Raw genomic sequence first — 20,369 nt, 5'->3', positions numbered from 1 at the left:
GAATTGCACGCAGTACTCCAACTGCGGTCTGACCAGCGCCCGATAGAGGGGAAGTATCACCTCCCTGGACCTATTCGTCATGCATCTGCTGATGCACGATAAAGTGCCATTGGCTTTTTTGATGGCTTCGTCACACTGTCGGCTCACGTTCATCTTGGAGTCCACTAGGACTCCAAGATCCCTTTCCGCTTCCATGCCACCAAGCAGGTCATTTCCTAGGCAGTAGGTATGGTGGACATTTTTCCTCCCTAGGTGCAGCACTTTGCATTTCTCCTTGTTGAATTGCATTCTGTTGTTTTCTACCCACTTGACCAACCTGTCCAGGTCTGCTTGCAGCTGTTCCCTGCCCTCCGGCGTGTCCACTTCTCCCCATAGCTTTGTGTCGTCTGCAAACTTGGACAGAGTACATTTCACTCCCTCGTCCAAGTCGCTGATGAAGACATTAAAGAGAATCGGTCCACGGACCGAGCCCTGTGGGACCCCACTGCCCACACCCTTCCAGGTCGAGACCGACCCATCCACCACGGCTCTCTGGGTGGGGCCCTCTAGCCAATTCGCCACCCACCGGACTGTGTAGTCATCCACGTCACAGCCTCTTAACTTGTTCACCAGTATGGGGTGGGATACCGTATCGAAGGCCTTCTTGAAGTCTAAGTATACGACATCCACCCCTCCTCCTGTGTCCAGGCGTTTCGTAACCTGGTCATAGAAAGAGACTAGATTGGTCAGGCACAATCTGCCCGCCACAAACCCGTGCTGGTTTCCCATCAGCATAATTTGCCCTGCTGGGCTCTCACAAATGTGAGCCTTGATAATTTTTTCAAAGACTTTGCCAAGGATGGAGGTGAGACTGACTGGCCTATAGTTGCCCGGGTCCTCCTTCCTCTCCTTTTTGAAAATGGGGACCACGTTAGCCCTTTTCCAGTCCTCCGGGACTTGGCCCATGTGCCATGTGCGTTCGAATATTCCCGCCAGTGGCTCTGCAATGATGTCGGCCAGTGCCTTCAGCACCCTCGGATGGAGCTCATCCGGGCCTGCCGACTTAAAGGCATCCAGTTCTTCCAAGTGACTCTGCACCATCTCAGGATCTACGCATGGGTGTCTGGTGCCTTGCTGCTGCCTCTCTACAACCCCAGAGAGAGACTTGTTGTGCCCCTCGCTTAGGAACACTGAGGCAAAGAACTCGTTGAGGAGTTCAGCCTTGTCCCCCCTGTCTGTCACCAATTGTTTCTGCCCATTTAGCAGGGGTCCTATTCCTCCCTGGGCCTTCCTTTTACTCCCTATCTATCTAAAAAACAATTTCTTGTTGTCTTTTACTTGGGTTGCCATCCTCAGCTCCATGGTAGCTTTGGCCCGTCTTACTGCCTCCCTACAAGCACGAGCAGAGGAGGTATATTCGTCTTTAGTGATCTCACCTTGTTTCCACTTTTTATGTGCTCGCCTTTTGGCCCTTAGGCTGCCCTGGATTTCTCTGGTCAGCCATGGAAGCCTCCTGGCCCCTTTCCCTCTTTTGCCTCGCTCGGGGATCGTCTTGCTTTGTGCCCGAAGGATCGTTTCCTTAAGGCACAGCCACCCTTCTTGGGCTCCCATCCCTTCAAAACTCCTACTCTGCAGTGTGTCCTTGACTAATCGCCTGAGTTCATTGAGATCAGCTTTCCTAAAGTCTAGCACTTTCACCCTACTAGTTACCTTACCCACTCGACGTCTTATGTTGAATTCTATTATTAGGTGATCACTGTATCCCAAATGGCTACCGATCTGGAGGTCCCCTACCATGTCATCCCCTGTTGCCAATACCAGATCCAGTATGGCATTCCCCCTAGTGGGATCATGTACCTCCTGTGTCAGGTGGAGGTCCTGTACACAGGTTAGAAACCTGCGTGAGCGGTGGGACTTTGCTGTCTGCGTCTCCCAGCAGATGTCCAGGTAGTTTAGGTTCCCCCTTGGCATCCCAGATTCCTGCTCACTGCCCCCAGTGCTGTCCCAGAGGAGCAAGTGGGGAAAAGGAACCTAGGCAATACTGTTCTCTGGGCTTAGCCAGGATAGCAGCAGTGGCTCAATGGCAGTGGCTGGGCAGGTGGGTTCTCCATCCCTGTTTTCTTCTCCAAGGGCAGGGGAGATGGAAGAATACTTGAGGGGCAAGGGGTGGTCTGAGGGGATGCGAGGACAGCAGTGGGCCCAATGGGGGCCAGTGGAGGTGTGGCAGGCTCGATCTGGGCAGTGGGGATCTATTCAGGGCAGGCAGGAGCTGGGGACTGTCAGTGCAGCCCTGACAGCCCCCAGTTGCCCGCAATCTGGACCACCACCTCTGCTCCTCAGAGCAGGTGAGCATGGCTGGCATGGAACCAACTTGGCTCCTAGCCACACCCCTGCTTACCAAGTATTCAGAACAAAAATTAGCCCAAACAGCAGAGAGTTTTTCCCCCCTGCACCATGTATGACCTCAGTTTCCCCATTATTTTGATACAAAAAGTATGGCCAATACCATGTTGACCTCTAGTGTTTATAGAATTTTTGATGGCATCGTACACAATGTTATCACTATCAGGCACTTTTTACAATGCCATGTTCATATAGATATTAAATGTTCTTAATAATATAAAATTAATTAAGAGCCTCTGGGAAATATTCTCTCTTACTCTCAGCTTGGGGAAGTGAACTTGTGTGAGTTCAGGAAAGACCAATGAAAAGTTAACAACAAGTGTAAGGCCTTGTGCCTTTGAATCTAATCATGATATGCCTATGGAAAACAGGCACATGGAAATATATGTTGTGCCAGGTTTTGAATTTTACATTTTTTCATTAAATTACAGGTTGGAAATATGTCTACAATCCATATTGTATTCTTGCATTTATCCTGCTGAGATGCAATCCATATATGGCATGTTTGCCTTTCTACTGGCAATAGTAATGTATAATCACTCACCAGTGTTATTTACTTCTTCCTTTTAGGGGCCGATGTTATCAATTTTGATGGCCATGTTGTGTTGCCGTACAGATTCAGGAACAAGAAAATGAAAACACTGAAAGATGTCATCTCTCTGAAATTCAAAACCTCTGAGAGTGAAGGTGTAATCTTCCATGGAGAAGGGCAACAAGGAGACTATATTACCCTGGAACTCAAAAAAGCCAAGCTCGTCCTTAACTTAAATTTAGGTATGCTTTTTATGCTTTGATTATTGGGATTTTTTTTAAAATATATTTATGTACAAAATTTGCAGTCAAACACCATTATTTCCCCCTTTTCTCCTTTTTGTAGCAGCATTTTATGCAGAATCATACAATTAGATCATCACTTATGTATGTTGATCCCTGTGCTGCATTCTGTTTTTAACTGAGTACAGATTATTTCATATTTTATATAGGAAATATCAATAATATGACAGTAAAGTCTCACAGAAACAGGATTAATTTTTTTTCACTGCCACTAGAAATTTCTTGTACACAGAAATGTCAAAGTAATCTTGTATTGGCTCAGGGTACAAGATATTCTGGGCAGCTCTGTATAGATTCATTTTTTGTAAAAGTAATTACAGTAGAAGTAAGTGGCTGTGGGAGACAGGGAGATGATCAGTGGTATTAGGGAAAAAGCTGAATGAGTTTAGAATACCATAAGGAGCTGCAGATAAAACAATGAGGACCTTGGAAACCATGGGTCAATGCCAAGCTGAAGGCTGAGGAGCTTGCTTTGGAGAAAGACTAGCCCAAGGAGAGGCAGTGAGGACTTTAGTTGGCAAGCAACTAAAAGAAAATCCTGGCCTCCACTGAAATCAGAAGCAAAACACTCATTGATCCCACTGAGATGAAATGTTTTACCTTGGATGCCCAGTGGGTTTTCACATTTCTCTGTGAAGAAGAAAAAAGGGAGAATTCCTCAGTCTCAATAACCCAATTCCTAACCTTAGTGTGAAAACCTGGAACTATAAAATTGCTTCGTTAGAGAAGCTTTTTTTCTACTTGGGTTCACTATTTTTATTAGCTTTGAGATTTGGAAATGTGTAGCTTGACTCTTCTACAGTACTTGTTGAAAAATCTAATGTATGCCTAATTTGAGGCCAGAATTTAAGGAAACATAGGATGCATCTACACATGAAATTAAGGCAACACAATAAACTCTGGAGCAGTTCACACTGGAGTCAACTGCTCCCAGGCAGTGTCTACACATGTGCCTGGAACTGCAGCAATTTGAGCTGTGGCAAATCAAGTGCAGTTTATGCCCTTAGTCACCATCTACACATGCGTTTCTGTGCAGCAAAGTACCCCACTGTAAGATAATATTGTCCCTGACAGTACTATCTTACAGTGGCATTAATCAGTTTACTGAGCCCTAATACTGGCACATGTATAGACAGCAATGCTTTACTGCGAAGCTAGTTAGTCCACTGTGCAGTTAACTGCATATGTAGATGCACCCACAAAGTTGTAAAGTTAAGAAGTTTAGGTAATGTTAGTGAATCTGAGAACTAGTGAGCCTAAAACAGAAACATGTTCTGACTGTGCCCAGTACCCCCATTAAGGAGTTGTCTATATATTGGTTAATAAGCGTTGTCCTCTTGCTCTAGCTGTATAAGCAAGTTGCATTATAGGCTGAGTTGTATCATTTCATATGAGAAAGAAAATACATCTCTGGTCTGGGATTTTTCTTTAAATAAATATACTTCAAAACTGCGTTTTCATGTAACTTTTCATTACTTTTCTTGCAATCATGTGGACAGTAAATTGTTCTATTCATGTATTATTTACAATGAATAGCAATTATTTCCACTAGCATTTTCTTTTCTCCTCCTTTTCGAAAAATCAGCAATGTGGGCAGATGCTGATGAGGATAGAACATCTTGCTGCAGCACTAATCTATTTTAAACAATTTTTATTGAAATTATAACCCACTCATTTCCTGTTTTATAATATATTCCAGTTCAGTCAGCCTACTTAATATGCAGCTGCTACCATACTTCAGCTTAGTGAGGGTGTCATTAAATGATTTTGGGTCCCAGTGTTCAGAAGAGTCTTCTAAGACTCAAAACTGAGTACCAGAGATACTTGATGCTGAGAAATTTTCAGTTCTATAAATTTGAATTTTGCTTCATTCAAACCATGGAATATTCCCAGGACACCACAAACCTAATACTGGAACTAATTTAGAAACTATTGTGGAAGTAGGTATTACCAAGTGGGCATGTCTACACATGCAATTAATGCAAAGCAATAAACTCTGGATTTTGTTGCTCTCAAGTGTGCTGTTTGAATGTGTGCCTGGGAGCAATATATTCCAGAGTTTATTGCCGCTTGAATGTGTGCCCGGGCCCATAGCACAGTGACCTGGGTTACAGCAGCTCCCGCTGGCAGAGGCCTCAGGGGGTCAGCCTGCTAGCCCAGGGCTGCTCCCTATGGCCCTGTGGGGGGGCTGGCTGGGGCACAAGGTGCTTCAGTATGAGGCTAGCTAGCAGGGAACCCCCACACTGAATCACCCTCATGCCCAACCAGCTAGGGCATCACCTACACATGCGCTGCTGTAGAATTTTTTACCCCACACTAGGATAACACTTGTATTACCTTCCCTCCCTGCACTACAAGTACTATTCTATTCTGCTGTGGAGTGAATTAATTTACTATAGCCTGAGTGGGGTGCCCATGTAGCTGCTGAGATGGTTACTGTGCAACTAATTAGTCTACCGCACAGTAAATGTGTAATGTAGATGCACCCAATACATCCATATCTACACTGAAGACCTTTACTGGCCGAGCTAGATCAGTATGAAAAAGTGGGAACTGTACCTGGTATAGCCATGCCAATAAAAAACATGGACATCATTCATATTATTTTATGAACTATGAAACTGTTCTTTGCCTTGCATAGCTTATTTTACTTTGGGGTGAAGGGAAGCAATTGGAGAAATCGCTAAAATGACTTGGCAATATCTTTTATTGGATTCATTGTATATTTGGGAGAGATGCTAGACCAGTATATTCCCTTGAACATCAGAACTACAGCACTGTCAGATTTCAAGGCTTTTCTGCTGTCAACACCACATCTTCAATTGGTGGAAGTCACCATAGCTGCACTCAAGTGAAGGATCTCATACAACTGTAAACATTTCTAGTGAAGATTACCACTTTTCACTTGAAAAGTACAGGGCTCAAGAAAATAAAATCCCTGAATGAAAACAATTTTACTTAAAAGTAGGTATTAAGTCTCAAGTATCTTACCAAATATGTACAGTTATCAATAACTGATTTTATATTTCTCTGATCAGACATTTGGTATATGGTCGCACTGAAGATATTTGTGGCAAAACTCCACAAGTGGGCAGCTCTTAACTTCCCTATGGGCTGACCTAAAGTACAATTGTGGGTGCAGCATGTTCCATGTTTCACAATAGGACGAAAGTTGTTTTCCTAAATTATATTTAGTGTAGTTACTCCTGCTGCTTTTCTCATCCATTCTATATTAGGTAGCAACCAGTATGGCTCAATTTATGGCCACACCTCTGTGATGACAGGCAGCCTCTTGGATGACCACCACTGGCACTCCATTGTCATAGAACGTCATGGGAGGAACATCAATCTCACACTGGACAGACACATCCAGCATTTCAGAACCAATGGGGAATTCGATTACCTGGACTTGGACTATGAGGTAAACAGAGAATTTGTTAGTTCTCATTTCAAGTTGACTCTTGGAGCAAAACCAAATAGGGTAGAAGAAAAAAAAAAGCAGTATAATATAAGATTATTTTACTACATTTTATAGCACCAAAAGAAATGAAAGCCTTTATTAATATAATTCTCTCAAATTTCTTCCAAGGTATATGATTCTCTTAGTTTATTAATTCAGTTATGTCATTCATCTACTAGATCCTAAGTCTGGCAATTATTAATGCCTTCTATTAAACTCATCCGAGACTTCTGCCTAATTTATTTTTATTTGTAGGATACTATAGTGTTTACTGTAGTTCACAAGTATTGTGCGTATTGTTTTTAAAATATATTTAAGTGCTTCCACATTGCGTTGAGTACTTTAAACAATAAGTAAATATGCTTAATGGAAAATGCAAATATTTCCAATATTTTTCCTCATGGAAATAAATTAGTGTTATTTTGAGTAAAATATGCACTTAAGAAAGTTTAAACATTAAAGGGGTAAAAAATTGAAAATATCACTTAAGCAATGTATCAGTTTTATTAAAACAGATGTCCATGAATATCTTTGTTTTTGTAACTGTCCAGTTCTAATGAATAAGTTAATTTTGCCTCATAATTAGAATTTAACAGGTATTAAATATTTAAATCAAACCTGATATCTCTATGTGGAAGAAACTATTAACATTTTTTTAGGTAGGTGTATTGAAATGCATTTAGTCTAATGACTTTTTTAAGGCTCCATAACAAAGAAGAAGAACAGCTGAGAAGAGCCTAATTCTGACTTCCAGACTAAGTAGAGAAAGTTTGTGGCAGGGCACCTTTGGTGCCTGCCACTTTAAGCATTTGAGCAGGCAGCAGAGCCAATGAGGGGGCCACATGCCAATCAGGAGGCCGCCTAGTTGGAGAAGGGCTGGGCAACCTCAGTTTAAACCCAAGCCCTAGGAGCTGAGCTGGTACTTACTGCCAGGAGCTGAAGGATAAACATTGCCCAGCCAGTGAATTGCTGCTCCCAGAACACCTGGAGGTCAGGGTAGGAACTATGGGGGTGGAGGAGGTTTCTGGTCCTGGGGCATGACCTAAAACTACACCCTGCCTGCTGGGGCTGGATGGTGTGGTGGGGCTGTCTGTGACAGGGCAGTCTTTAGGAAATGCCATACCTATGCCTCCCTAGTGAAAGACGAGTATGGGACACTGGAAAGTGTCAGCCCCCACTGCCTTGTGGGTGACCCTATGGAGGGCAAAAGCTTGTGAATGCTGAGATGGTGGGGCAGATGGAGCATCCCATGGGAGCCCGGGGGAAGGGGTCCCCCATGTGCTCAGCAGTGGACATGGAAGTGGACCAGAAGTACTTTTGGTCCACTTCCAGGTCTGCCACAGAGTGCGGGGGGAACCCACCCCCCACCCCCTGACTCTGTGACTGGTGCCTCGTGGGTCTGGGGGGCAACTGGGGTCCCCCCGTAGCTGATCACTGAGCCAGTGGGGTGTGGATGGGTCCCCACATGCTTGGCGGCAGACCCAGAAGTGGACCAGAAGTACTGGCATGTGTATTCAGTATCCCTGTGCTTCAGAATGGTGGTGGGGGCACTTTAACTAAAGCTCATTTGATGAGATTTAGTTAAAGTGCCCATACCACCATTTTGAAGTGCGGGATGCTGAATTCACAAAACACTACAGGTGCTTTAATTAGAGCAGCTCCCAAGAGCAGCTCTAATTAAAGCACCCCCTCCCCCCCACACACATGTAACTCCAGAGCATGTGTAAAGATACCTCAGTTAATTAGAGCAGCTCCCAAGAGCCACTGTAATTAAAGTTTTCCCTTCCTCCCTCCTCCCCCCCAACTCTGAAGCATGTATAAAGATGCCCCCATAGACCTGACTTCCTGTCCCATCCCACAGATTTACCAGTATCAATCCTCTAAGTTACATACCACTTTTATTAGACATGAGGCTCCTTATCTTTGTTGCAAGTTACATGAGTGCATCAAAAGGAGAATATACTCTCTGTTAGTTACAGTAGCACATACAAATGTCAGTGGCTAGCCCAGAGCTGTCTAGTTCCTTCCCATCCCATTTACACTGTCTTTTGAGTGCCTGGTTTCCATAGACTACATTTAAATATGTTGCCCTTTTGATATATTAATCATAGATGATAAAGCCCAAGGAATCAAAACAGTGTTTCAAACAGAAAAATAAACTTTTAGGTTTCTCTCTTTTCAGAAGAGATAAGCAAGAAAAAGAAAAATGGACATTAGTTCTGATTACACTTTTAAGGCAATACAATCCTTCAGGTCTTAGTCTATCATAGTGTTTGATTGTCTGCTATTTTCCTTTCCTTTTTCTTTTTTTCCCCTCCTACTGCTTTGTCCAAGTGTATTAATGCTGGCATATTAAGATACGTTTTGCAACAAAAAAAAAAAAAATAGCTCTTGATCCTCAGGTGGTATAAACTGATACAGGCTCGTTGAAGAGCTATGTCAGTTCATAGTAACTGAGGATATGGCCACATAGTTATATTAGGTAGTGCATGTGATTGATTTTTAGCATTTTTGTTAGTTCTAGTATTTAAGAAAAAAATAACGTATTGAATGATAATTGAAGTACTGAAAAGCCTTCCTCTGAGAGATAAAGCGATACATCAGAAGTATTTTAATAGCAAGTACTTCCCTTGAGCTGCATTTTCCAGCCCTCAGTAATAACCACTAGGATTAACAATGGATGGATGATGTTTTAAAGCTTGGATCTGAAAAACCGCAGAGGTAGAGTGCAAGAAGAAGTCTTTGTGAGAATTCTTGGGAGGGAGAAGTTTGGTATCATTACTATTTATGCCATTATTTTTTTATATAAATACTTAACATAGATTGAAGACATGAATCTCATCAGGGCCTTGTTCTTCACCTTCCAACTGTAAAATATTATTATAACCATATACCATTTATTCATTTCTAAAAACTTTTGGAAAGATTTATAAGTCGATAAAGATCTATACGCTCTGTAGACTGATAGAGGTGAACCTCTTACAGATATGAACATTTTTAACCTAATGTATTGCATGTGGGGGTTTTTTCATTTTTTTTTTTTCTTCACAGTGCTAAAGACACAGACTATATCGGTACACTAAGCTATGAAATTCAGGACTAAATATTCTTGGTTTTGTTCTGGAATAGGAGTCAAACAAAATTAACTACCATCTTCATTTACAATATTGATTCAACCTAATAAATCTTGTGCCCTTGTACCTTCTCTTGTAACCCATAACATCCTGACCATAAAGGAAGGGGGCAGAGGTGGTTCTAAGTAATGACTGAGTATTATATTTATTTCCACTAGTGGATGCTAGAAAAAAACTGCAGGATGCTTCCACTTTATCTGCTCAGTATCTGAAAAATCTAAATTTGAGGTCAGGTCAGGTTCACCTGCTACCATAATCTACAGTAGATGGTGTGACACGGGCAACTCCCCGTGCCACATCCATCACCAACCTGCCCCTGTCCTGGGCAACCTGTATGCCTTTTCCCACCATGTCCCACTGTGTGGGCCTTGGCATCCTGGCCCCTTCTCTAGACCACTCTCTGCCCCTCAGTGGGCCACTACTCCACCCCTCATCTCACTCCTCATCTGTGGTCCTTGCTACATTAGTGACCTTTGGCTGATGTGGCCCTGGACCCAGGTTGGGCTAGTCAGGGCACCAAACTGTCTGTTGCTGGGTTCACCCCTTTCAGTGAGCCTTAGCTCTTCAGGTCACCTTGGACCCCTGGCCTTGATCAGGCCAGCTCATGGGACCACCATTTTGCCCTTCACTGGGCTCCGGGTCCTTTTGTCCCTCAGGCTTCAGGTCTCATGAAATGAGCCTTGGCCCTGTCTCAGGCCCCACTCCATGGCCCTAGACCCCACCTTAGGCCCCCCTCAGCATATATCCTGTGCTTTTCTGTTGGGGTGTGCTCCCCTAGTCTTTTCCCTACATGGGGCACCCACAAGGCAGTGGGGGCTGAGGCTTTGCAGTGCTCCATCCTCACCTTTCACTAGAAAGGCCCAAGTGTGGCATTTCCTGGAGACTGCCCTGCCACAGGCAGTCCCACCACACCATCCAACCCCAGCAAGGTGTAGTTTGAGGTCTTACCCAGGACCATCTGCAACCTCCTCCATCTCCATAGCTCCTACCCTAACCTCCAGGTATTCCAAGAGCTGCTGTCCTCAGGCTGTGTTATGTTACTCCACTGGCTCCCTAGCTGTAACTGTCGGCTCTGCTCCTAGGCTCTGGGTTTATACTCTGGCTGTCCAGCCCTTATCCAGTCTGATAGCCACCTTGTGGTCATATGACTGCCTAATTGGCCCTGACTGCACCTGCCGGCTGTTCCATAGCTTGACTGAACCTCTTAAAGTGGCAGGTGCAACTTGTGCCCTGCCACAGATGGTACTACCTGAGACTGTTGATGCCAACTTGTAAGAAGTGATTAAATAACCTGGAGGGTGCCAGTGGTCTTTGATGCTATAGATTGCCTCTGCCAGTGGAAAAGATTATTGTATCTCATTCATCAGCTATGGCCCACCTTAAACTGGACAGCCCCCAGCCAGTAAGTAAGGTGTTCATCTGCCATGGTCTGCCTGCTCCAGTGGGTACTTGGAGCTAAGAGAGAATTTGAAAAAAAAATTGCATCACTGTACCAGACAAAGAGAGAGAGAAAATTCAAACTCCACATTTCATCATGGAAGGTTAGGACCATGCATACCGGCCTGACTGACCATCTTGTAACTATTACTAGCTTTACTGGCTACGTACATAGTTAAAGCAGCAATGCTACATTTGTTAAAGTGATCTCACTGTGCTGCAGCAATTTTGGGTGGATTGAATGCAAGTTCTTAATCAGTTGGCCACGCTGAGGCAAGGCTTCTGAGTTGCTGTGTCTGCATTGATCACCCAATGTTTCTCGGGGGACAGTCTAGCAGAGAGAGACTTTTGTTGTCTTTTACTGTTTCTTTTATGACTTGGTGTCACATCATCATTGCTAGGTGGTTGCCAGGTAGTGTTGCTACCCCATTTTCTTTTTCTAAGCAGTTCTTTTTAAGCAATATTTACAGCTGCAGTGTCCAACTTAGATACTGCAAACCTTTATTTCCCAAGCTTGGTTTCTTATTGTTCTTGGGCCTTCTTGACCCACCTTTTTTCTCATCTGTTGTTTGTTCCACTGAGTCTCCAAGTCTAAGTGCAAAACTACACATCAGCTATTTCAGTCAATATGGGGTTCATCTAAAGAATTTGGAAATACTAGCTACTCATGTCAAGTAGCTATAATGAGCCTGTGTTTTGCTTTCTACAACAGATAGCATGAGTCATAATGGACAACGGCTGGTGGAGTTTTGCTTCTATCCTAACTCATGTATCACCAACTCATTTTTTCAAACAGAGCCATGCCATAAGGTATGGAGACACCCAAGATCTGGCTATTAGTACCAATTGGACCTCATCACCACTAGGTAGTCCAATCTCAGTTGTATCCTCCTTAATTGTAGTTACAATACTGCTGATGTTGACACTGATCACTTGCTTGCAGTCATTAAGATCAAACTGAAACCAAAGAAACTCGTCTGTTCTCAGTATTAGTGTTTGCCACATATGAACATCACCAATAAATCTGGTCATCAGAAAACCTTACAGTTTATGGAGGTTCTAGAGGAAGCTATTTCAGAGCTGCCTGTTTGTGAGACTGCAGAAGAGAACTGGAAAGCCTAAAAAAAGAATTATCTGTGTCACTGCTGACTCTACATTCAGCAAAGTTGTCAGAAGAATCAGTGATTTGTTTGAGGCACACTCACATGAACTGATCTATTTTTCAAAGCCAAACAAACTGCTCTGTTAAATCACAAGAAGAATTCCCTAGATGGATCTTTGAACAAACTGAGGATAGCAAGGACTGTTGTCCAAGATAAGATGTTGTGCCAGTGATTATTGGCTGCTACTGTGCAAGGAAATTCAATCCACTTTTGACACTGGCAACATCAGAGGCGTGTATGACCAATGGAATCAAGAAGGTGATAAGTCCAATGGCAAAGAAGCCAGTTCCATTAAAGACAGCATCAGAAGAAGTTATAACAGACCCTGTTACTGTGCAGTAACACTGTGTATGTGGACTGACTTAGGACTGAAGTTAGTCCCAAGTCAGCCCACACACAGAGTTAATGTGCTTTAATGCCTGCATGTGCATATGTCAGCCTGTTCCCACTTACTGCTCAGTAATTTACTGTACAATCAATTTAAACCAGCGTAAATGTATGTGTAGACACACACACTCAGGCAGAAAATTATTCAACCTATTTATTTAAAGTAAAACTATTCAACCTATTTATTTAAAATAAGGACTCAAGTGTGGAAAGTTTTAATTTATAAACTGCTGTTTGTGATGATGCTGCACTGATAGCCTACACAGAGAGTGACCTTCAAAGACCCATCAGTCATTTTGCTCATGCCTGCCAAGAGTTTGGTCATACAGTCAGCATCAAGAAGACCAGTATTATTGCCCAAGACGTTGATAAACCACCAGAGATCACAGTAGGTTAATATGTATTGGATGCTGTAAATAAATTTACGCTGCTTGGCTTCTTTGTTACCAACAACTTATCACTTGAGGCTGAATGGAATACTCATAGTTGGAAAGCATCTGATATCATGAGCATGCTGAGCAAATGAGTGTGGAACAGCAAACTGACTGTTTAGATGAGAGTCAAAGCAGATCATACTAGTGTCATCCACATTCTTTTGTACAGCAGCAAATCCTGGACCGCATGCTGTATTCAAGAAAAGTGCATCAACAGCTTTCACTTAGTTGAAGTTGCCACATTCTAGGAATTTCCTGGCTAGGCAAACTGGTCTACACTGAGGTCTTGAAACATCCCAACAGTCCAGGCACTGAATCTCTTCTTATTAAGGATTGACCTGGATGGCTTGGTTATATACAGAGAATAGACCATGGCTGTATACTCAAACAATTCTTGTATACAGATCTCTTTACAGAAAGAAGACCATGGGGATACCCTTGTCTCTGTTTCAAAGGTGTTTGCAAGAGTGATATGAAGGTAATGAGGGTTGAGCCAGATGATTGGGAAAAGATTGCTAAGGATCGATGTGCTTGGAAACAGTCCCTTAAGCATGGAATGAAGGCTTTTGAAGAAAGAAGAACCAAACATGCAAAAGAAAGAAGAAACCTCAGGAAGAACCCCACACCATATTCAGGACTGTTCGATATGAACTTTGTCTTATAAATGTAGAAGGATTTCAAGTATTGGACTCTACAGCCATACTTACAGAGGTTCAACAAGCTGATTCTGCACTTGGCTCAATTCTGTTGTCTTGCAAGATAGATGTCTATGCCTGTGCCTAAATTTGGAATCAAATATGGGCAAATGGTCAGTGCTTCAGAGAGAGATTTAATGAGGCTCCAAAGATATAAATCATTTTATCCCAGGACAAAGGTGTACACGTACAGATGTCTGTGTCCATTGACCCAGGTTAAACCCTTAAAAAAAATTTCCAGATAACAGGTAGTAATAGTTTATCCTGGCATATTGCAAAGTCTGTACAGTTATCCTGAGATTACAGCACTGCTTTTCTGCCATTGATTTGGTGATTAATTTAGCCTCTCACTAAACCCTGATTAAATGGGTGATGCATGTACATACCAATCCTGGGGATATTTTTGTTCTGAGACAACTATAAGTACAACTTATCCAGAAGCAAATGCAAGTGAGAGAGATAAAACAATAAATAAACATTCTGGTATATTTTCAATTACCCCAGGACAACCACATAGAAATCAATGACTGTGTGTATAAGTGTGTAACTGACAACAAAATTAGCTTATTATTTTTAGCACTGTGATTTGGAAATGTATTGTTACTTATTGATTTGAGTGTGGAACAAGGTATCTCATTTTATCAGTGACCTACAAAAGTACAATAAATGTGTAACCCTGGGTTCGATGCTACCCACTCCCTCACCTGAATAGTGGGATCCTGGAGTACGTGGTAGCCAGTGGCCCTGCTCAGCTCCCTGGGTAACTGTTGCAGGGTACCCAAGTGGAAAGCCTACCCTAACAATCAAAACAACCTTGAGGACCATTATAAAACTGTTTACAGAATTTATTTATTTACAGAATAGCATATAACTAATAAAATAAAACAAATAATGTTACACAACATAACTCAGCAATGGTGGCTTGAGGGTTAATGCTTCTCTGACGCACCTTACACCAGGGGAAGGCATACAAATTACCCATGCTAAATAATAGGGAACAAATAAATAAATAAATGGATATACCAACTAATAAACCATCAATAACTTATTTAAAAAAAAAAACTTAGTCTATAACTTGTACACTCAAGGGTAACTATGATGACCCTGTGTACACTGCGCCCTAGGCTTGGTTTCTCAGGGAGCAGGGCTGCTTCTGTGTCCCTCCTATGGGAGCTGTGTATGGGTCCCCACTGCTAGCATTCCTCTTATGAGGAACAGGGGTTTCAGCATGGCAGGCCGTGGCTCCTCCCCTGCGATCCCTGCAAGACAGTTTATTCCTGCCCCAACCCTCATCCCCCCTGCACAGCACAGAGTGGGGTCTGGGATGCAGGTTCTAACAGTTCCTCCTGCCCAGCACAGCCTCGCACCACCTGGCAAATTAAGCCCCTGGGCCCTGCCTACCATTGGGGCTTCTGATGGGCTGGAGCAGTCCCTTGACCCCTCTAGCCCAGTGTTCCCTCTGGCACACTGACCCTGTCCCTCCCTCAGTTGCCTTTTCACTAACGGAGAAAAGCAGGGCAGTCTCCCACTAGTCCTGAATCCCCGTCCCTTCCTGTGTCACTTACGCCACACAGGGGTGTGTAGGAAGGTCTTCCCAGATTTCGGATCTCCTAATAGGCAGGTCCTCTTTGGTGCCTTCCCTAGCAGGGCTCCAAAAAGGAAAGAGAGGGAAGAAAGGACAGCTGTTTCTCTCTCTAGTGCAACCTCCAGCTGTTACTTCTGCAGAGCTCCAATAGGGGCTCTCCAAGAGATGGATATGGTGAGGTCCTCTTCCTGGCCTCCAACCTGTTTCTCCTTTTCTCTCTCTCTTTTGCTCTCCTCTCTAAGAAAACTGCTCCCCCTTTTTAAAAAAGCCCATTCAGCCAGTTCCAAGCTATGACTCATCCAAGGCCTTTGCTATCATTCCTCCAATTCAAAACCCCTGTTGGGGTTACGTCACTCTTCCTACCTCAAACATGGCTGCCTTCAAAAGAGCTTCACTCACCATGAGTGCATACAGGATCCGTACTAAGACAAACTCTGTCTCTCTGTCTCTCTCCTCTCTCCTCTCTCTTGTCTTTCTGCAGGGAAGCTCTTCCCTTCCCTTCAGGTGGATACAATTTTAATGCTACTACAAATGTATCATTGGAACCTACTGCTGCCAAAGCTATCCCTTTACTAAATAATTATCCACTGAGCTGTCCTATATGTCTATCACTTTTTCCCCCCTAATTTATACAATTAGAACTGAGTGAATGATTCAGAGCAAATAGGTTCAAATAATTTCACTGATTTCACTCTTACAAATATTCTGGAGTGATATCATTTTCCCTTTTTCATTCACTATTTGAAATATTTCTTAGTCAGTAGTTTCTGATCAGTGAATCAATCTGAGCCATATAAAAAAAGGTCATGTGTCTATTTTCCATTTAGACAAGTGCAATAATACCAGGCACTTGTCTTGAATGGGAATATTTGCATTTACAAATTCAAACTTGACTAGCTGCATTTCTATATTGTTTATGTAATAGCTGCTTCCATTACCCAAAAACATATATCTCATTTGCTACATTTGAACTTCAGAGAAAGCAAATTTTTCGACAGAAAATATATTAAAGGGGTTCTAGAAAGTAATGCATCTCATTTCAGTTACAATTACACAATTTTGTTTTTGCTTTTATAGATAACTTTTGGTGGCATGCCTTTTTCTGGGAAGCCCAGTTCAAACAGCAGAAAAAATTTCAAAGGCTGTATGGAAAGCATCAACTACAATGGTAATAATATCACTGATCTTGCTAAGAGGAAGAAATTGGAACCTTCTAATGTGGTAAGAACTTTATTTAATGGCCATCAAAATTTTTGCCAAACAAAGGAAGTTATTTTGATGGTGTACCTATGTGCATAGTAGGTGTTCATAATAGCTATTGCAGTGATTTGACTTGATAGATAAATTTGTATTGCATATCATTATGATACATTACCAACCCACACAATCTACTTCTGGGTCTTACTCTAATTTCCTAAGCCTCATTTAGGGTGTAGGTTGTAGCTGTATTGGTCTGAGGACATAGGAAGACAAGGTTCTTTGGTTCCACCTGATATCTTTTATTAAACCAACTCGAATAGTTGGAAAAAATGTCTGCCTAAACCTAATCTTTATTTTCAAATACATTCTTAAAAACTAAGCATTATGGATATATATTTCCTTTTTTTCCTTCCTAAATTCTATGCATCTGAAGTCTAGCATGGTCAAGATTTGTCATTGGCTCAAGAATTAATGTCACAATTTTAAAGTCTGATATATCACATTCTTTTGGGGTTAGTAATGGGAATACCATTGGAAAATGTAGGTTTTCCATTTGATCTAGCATTTACTTTTACTCTGAAAATCCCTAAGATATCAGACTTAAAACTTGTCACTTTTTAATGGAGAAAAGCTATTGAGATAATTTTTTAGATTACATACATGTAATACGTTAATTTTTTTTCCTTCTACAATCCCTACACTCATGGTAACTAAATCTTAGGGGTAGGCAGGTGAAAGATACAAGAATTAATCTCATAAACATTATTTATGTCTTTCCTGTTTTACTGTGAGTTTTGGATCACCTAGAACAGGGGTGACCAACCCATGGCATGCAGGCCACAAGTAAATCAGGGAGGGAGCAAGTCAATACCTCAACAGATAAGGCAGGGAGCACAAAGCAGAGCAGCAGAGCAGGCCAAAAACAAAGAGAAGAGAGCAGGAAACATAGAAATGGATTGGGCAGAAAAAAGGATTGGAGAGGGTGTGGGGTTTGCTTTGTGGCATGCCTACCAAAAATGTTGGTCCCTACTGACATAGAATCAATTGCTTGTTGCTTCTCTCTTCACTGTATTGCAACCATCAAAAATGTATGCCAACAATATAACTGTACACTATCATGTGCACTATATATTCACATACATATGTGCCAATAATAAATGGTAAAACAACATTTAATTAACTTATTTTTGCTTTGCAAAATGTTAGTATAAATGAACCTAATAACAGTATATGAACAACATGGCTGAGTGAACATGACTATGGGAATAACAACGTTGAATTTCCCAATTTAAATGTTAAAACCTCTGGAAAAAATTGGTAATTAGTTTCCACAGTCCATTACATTCCAAAACTTATAACTTTTTTATATGTACTACAATTTTCTTCAAATATTGCTTTCAAAGATATTGAAAATGCTATACATTCCAAGAGTGAACTTCAGTTTTAAATGTAAAGGTTTTTAACCAAGACACTAAATCCTCAATCCTCAACATTTCTCCATAGTCACTGTAAATTTCCTGCCATAGTGGAGTAAAATCCTCTAAATAACACTGAGTTCTGATTAAATAGACACTCCTTTTTTCCAGATATATGAAATTTTAACTTTCCTGACCAGACATGACAAGGAGTAAAGCAACACAGCTTATATAAAAAATATGTTCAAGATTTTCAGAATACAGTCTGCCCCACCTCCTTTTTCTCTTTTGGAGGAAGAGAGAACCCCTAATACAACAGCAAGATCCACAGTTGTCATGTTAGTAATACACCAGGGCTTCGTGAAGAGGCTACTATAGTCTGGATTATTTTTTTTGTTTTGTTCCAGTTCTAAGACTGGCTACAGAAATATAAATGACCTTTGTTTTCAGTAAAACTGCTTACACTTTCTCACCTCCGCAAAACAAAATTAGTTTTGCTCTAATTAAATTCACATGATTGCTTATTTCTTACTCAAGTGTGTTTACTCTTAGTTCTGAGCTTGTTTTAACTTGGGAAACGTGGCCATTTTAACATTTATACTGTTAATCAAGTTTACTGTGAGTGCCTGGGCCCTCTTCAGCCCTGTCTCCATGCCCTCTCTGGTCCTGGAGTCTCCACACTGTAGCGTGCCTCAATGAGGCCTCCTCTTCACCAATAGCTTCAGCCCAGTACATCAGTTTAAATAACAACAGAAAGCACAAGCACCTGGGCTATAACACAATAATAACATAAGGTCTACAATCTATCCCTTTTAAGAAAGCAAGCTTCTCTCAGTCTAATGGGCCTCATCCCCAGCAGCACTTATGAGCTCCTATAGCCCCTTAATCCTACCAACATCAGAACAGGCAGTCAAACTTCTCCAAGTAGCTTCCTCTATGAGAGCTCCTCCCCACTTGACTGCTGCCAGAAAACTAACTCTCTAGTCCCAGCCCTGGGTTTTATATGCACCTAGGACCCTGCCTTCTTCCAGTCAGCTGACCAGGTGCAGGTTAGTTCCCTCATTAGCCTGCTGCCACAGTAACCTGGACCTGTGGGGTTTCTGCCTGGCACCTAGGGCCCTCTCTCTAGGCAGTTTCTGTCCTTAAAGGAGCAGGCACCTTAGCGCCCTGCAACACAGATACAGCCCCCAGAGTTTATCCGTCCTGGTGAGCTACCAGAAGTCATGCGGTGTGGCCTGCCACTGAAGGTGGGGACCTTCTGCCCTCCTGCCCTCCTGGCTATGGCCATTGGAACCAAGCTTTGCTCATAATTACAGTTGTTTTTGAACCCACATTACATCCCTGAACCTCTCAGCCATTGCTGGACCCCTTTCCCTGACCTATTGCTGCCCCTGAACCCTTGTGCTCCTGTATGCTCACTGCTGCCACAACCCCACCTGTAGATACCCTACCACTTCTGGACATCTATGGCTGCTTGGAGTCTCACCACTAGGCCTTGCTCTGCCTCTAGATCCACTGTTGCCACCTCTGGACATATTGTGTCTGGACTGGCTGCCACTATAGTAGCTACCTCTGTACCCCAGGCTGGCTCCAGCTCATGAGAAGCCTCACAGTCTGGATCCTAGTGTAGGTCCCAAGTAAGTGTGATGCCCCTGATATAGACAGATGGGAAAGAGTCCAGCAGAGAGCATCATGAGAGTTCCACTTTTATATTTTGAAGGAAGAGAAGGGGTGAAAGTTAGATAGAAGGGATTAGTAGTAGAAGAAAAGAAGCAGATATGAGGAGGTGAATATGGAATGAAGTTAAGATAAAGGCCTAGGAAACATGATTTACAGGGAAAGACTAAAGGGAATTGAATTATTTAGTTTGGGCAGGAGAAGACTGAAGCAGGATTTGATAAATCTTCCCACACCTGAAGGGTGATTCTAAAGAGAATAGAAGCAGACTATTCTTTGTCTCCATGGAGATCAGGAGTAGTACAAATGGCCTCAGTCAGCAGCAGAAGAAATTTAGACCAGAAATTATGAAGAACTTTTTGACTCTGAAAGTAGTCAAGCACTGAATAGATTACCTAGAGAATTTGCAATAATCACCATCCCTGGAAATTTTCAAGAGCAGGTTAGATGTACCCTTGAGTAGGGTGATTTGGGTGGCAGGAATGATCCTGCCATGAATGAACCTACCTTAACCAGGGGTCTGAACTAGATGATATCATGAGGTCCCTTCTAGTCTCTTTTCTTTC

The 20,369-nt window shown here is 42.4% G+C and overlaps 1 protein-coding gene across 1 annotated transcript in view; it reads left to right on the top strand.

Annotated features, from left to right (window-relative positions):
• Nucleotides 1-20,369, top strand: part of CNTNAP2 (contactin associated protein 2) — a 1,295,029-nt gene that overhangs the window by 331,724 nt on the left and 942,936 nt on the right. Inside the window, exons 5-7 of the mRNA XM_059729349.1 lie at nucleotides 2,953-3,156; nucleotides 6,453-6,637; nucleotides 16,589-16,732. Of these exons, the coding sequence (XP_059585332.1) occupies nucleotides 2,953-3,156; nucleotides 6,453-6,637; nucleotides 16,589-16,732 (533 nt within the window). The remainder of the gene's footprint in view (nucleotides 1-2,952; nucleotides 3,157-6,452; nucleotides 6,638-16,588; nucleotides 16,733-20,369) is intronic.

Source organism: Alligator mississippiensis, chromosome 5, assembly GCF_030867095.1.
Source record: "Alligator mississippiensis isolate rAllMis1 chromosome 5, rAllMis1, whole genome shotgun sequence".
Classification (NCBI taxonomy): Eukaryota; Metazoa; Chordata; order Crocodylia; family Alligatoridae; genus Alligator; species Alligator mississippiensis.
This window is presented reverse-complemented; position numbering and strand designations above follow the sequence as displayed.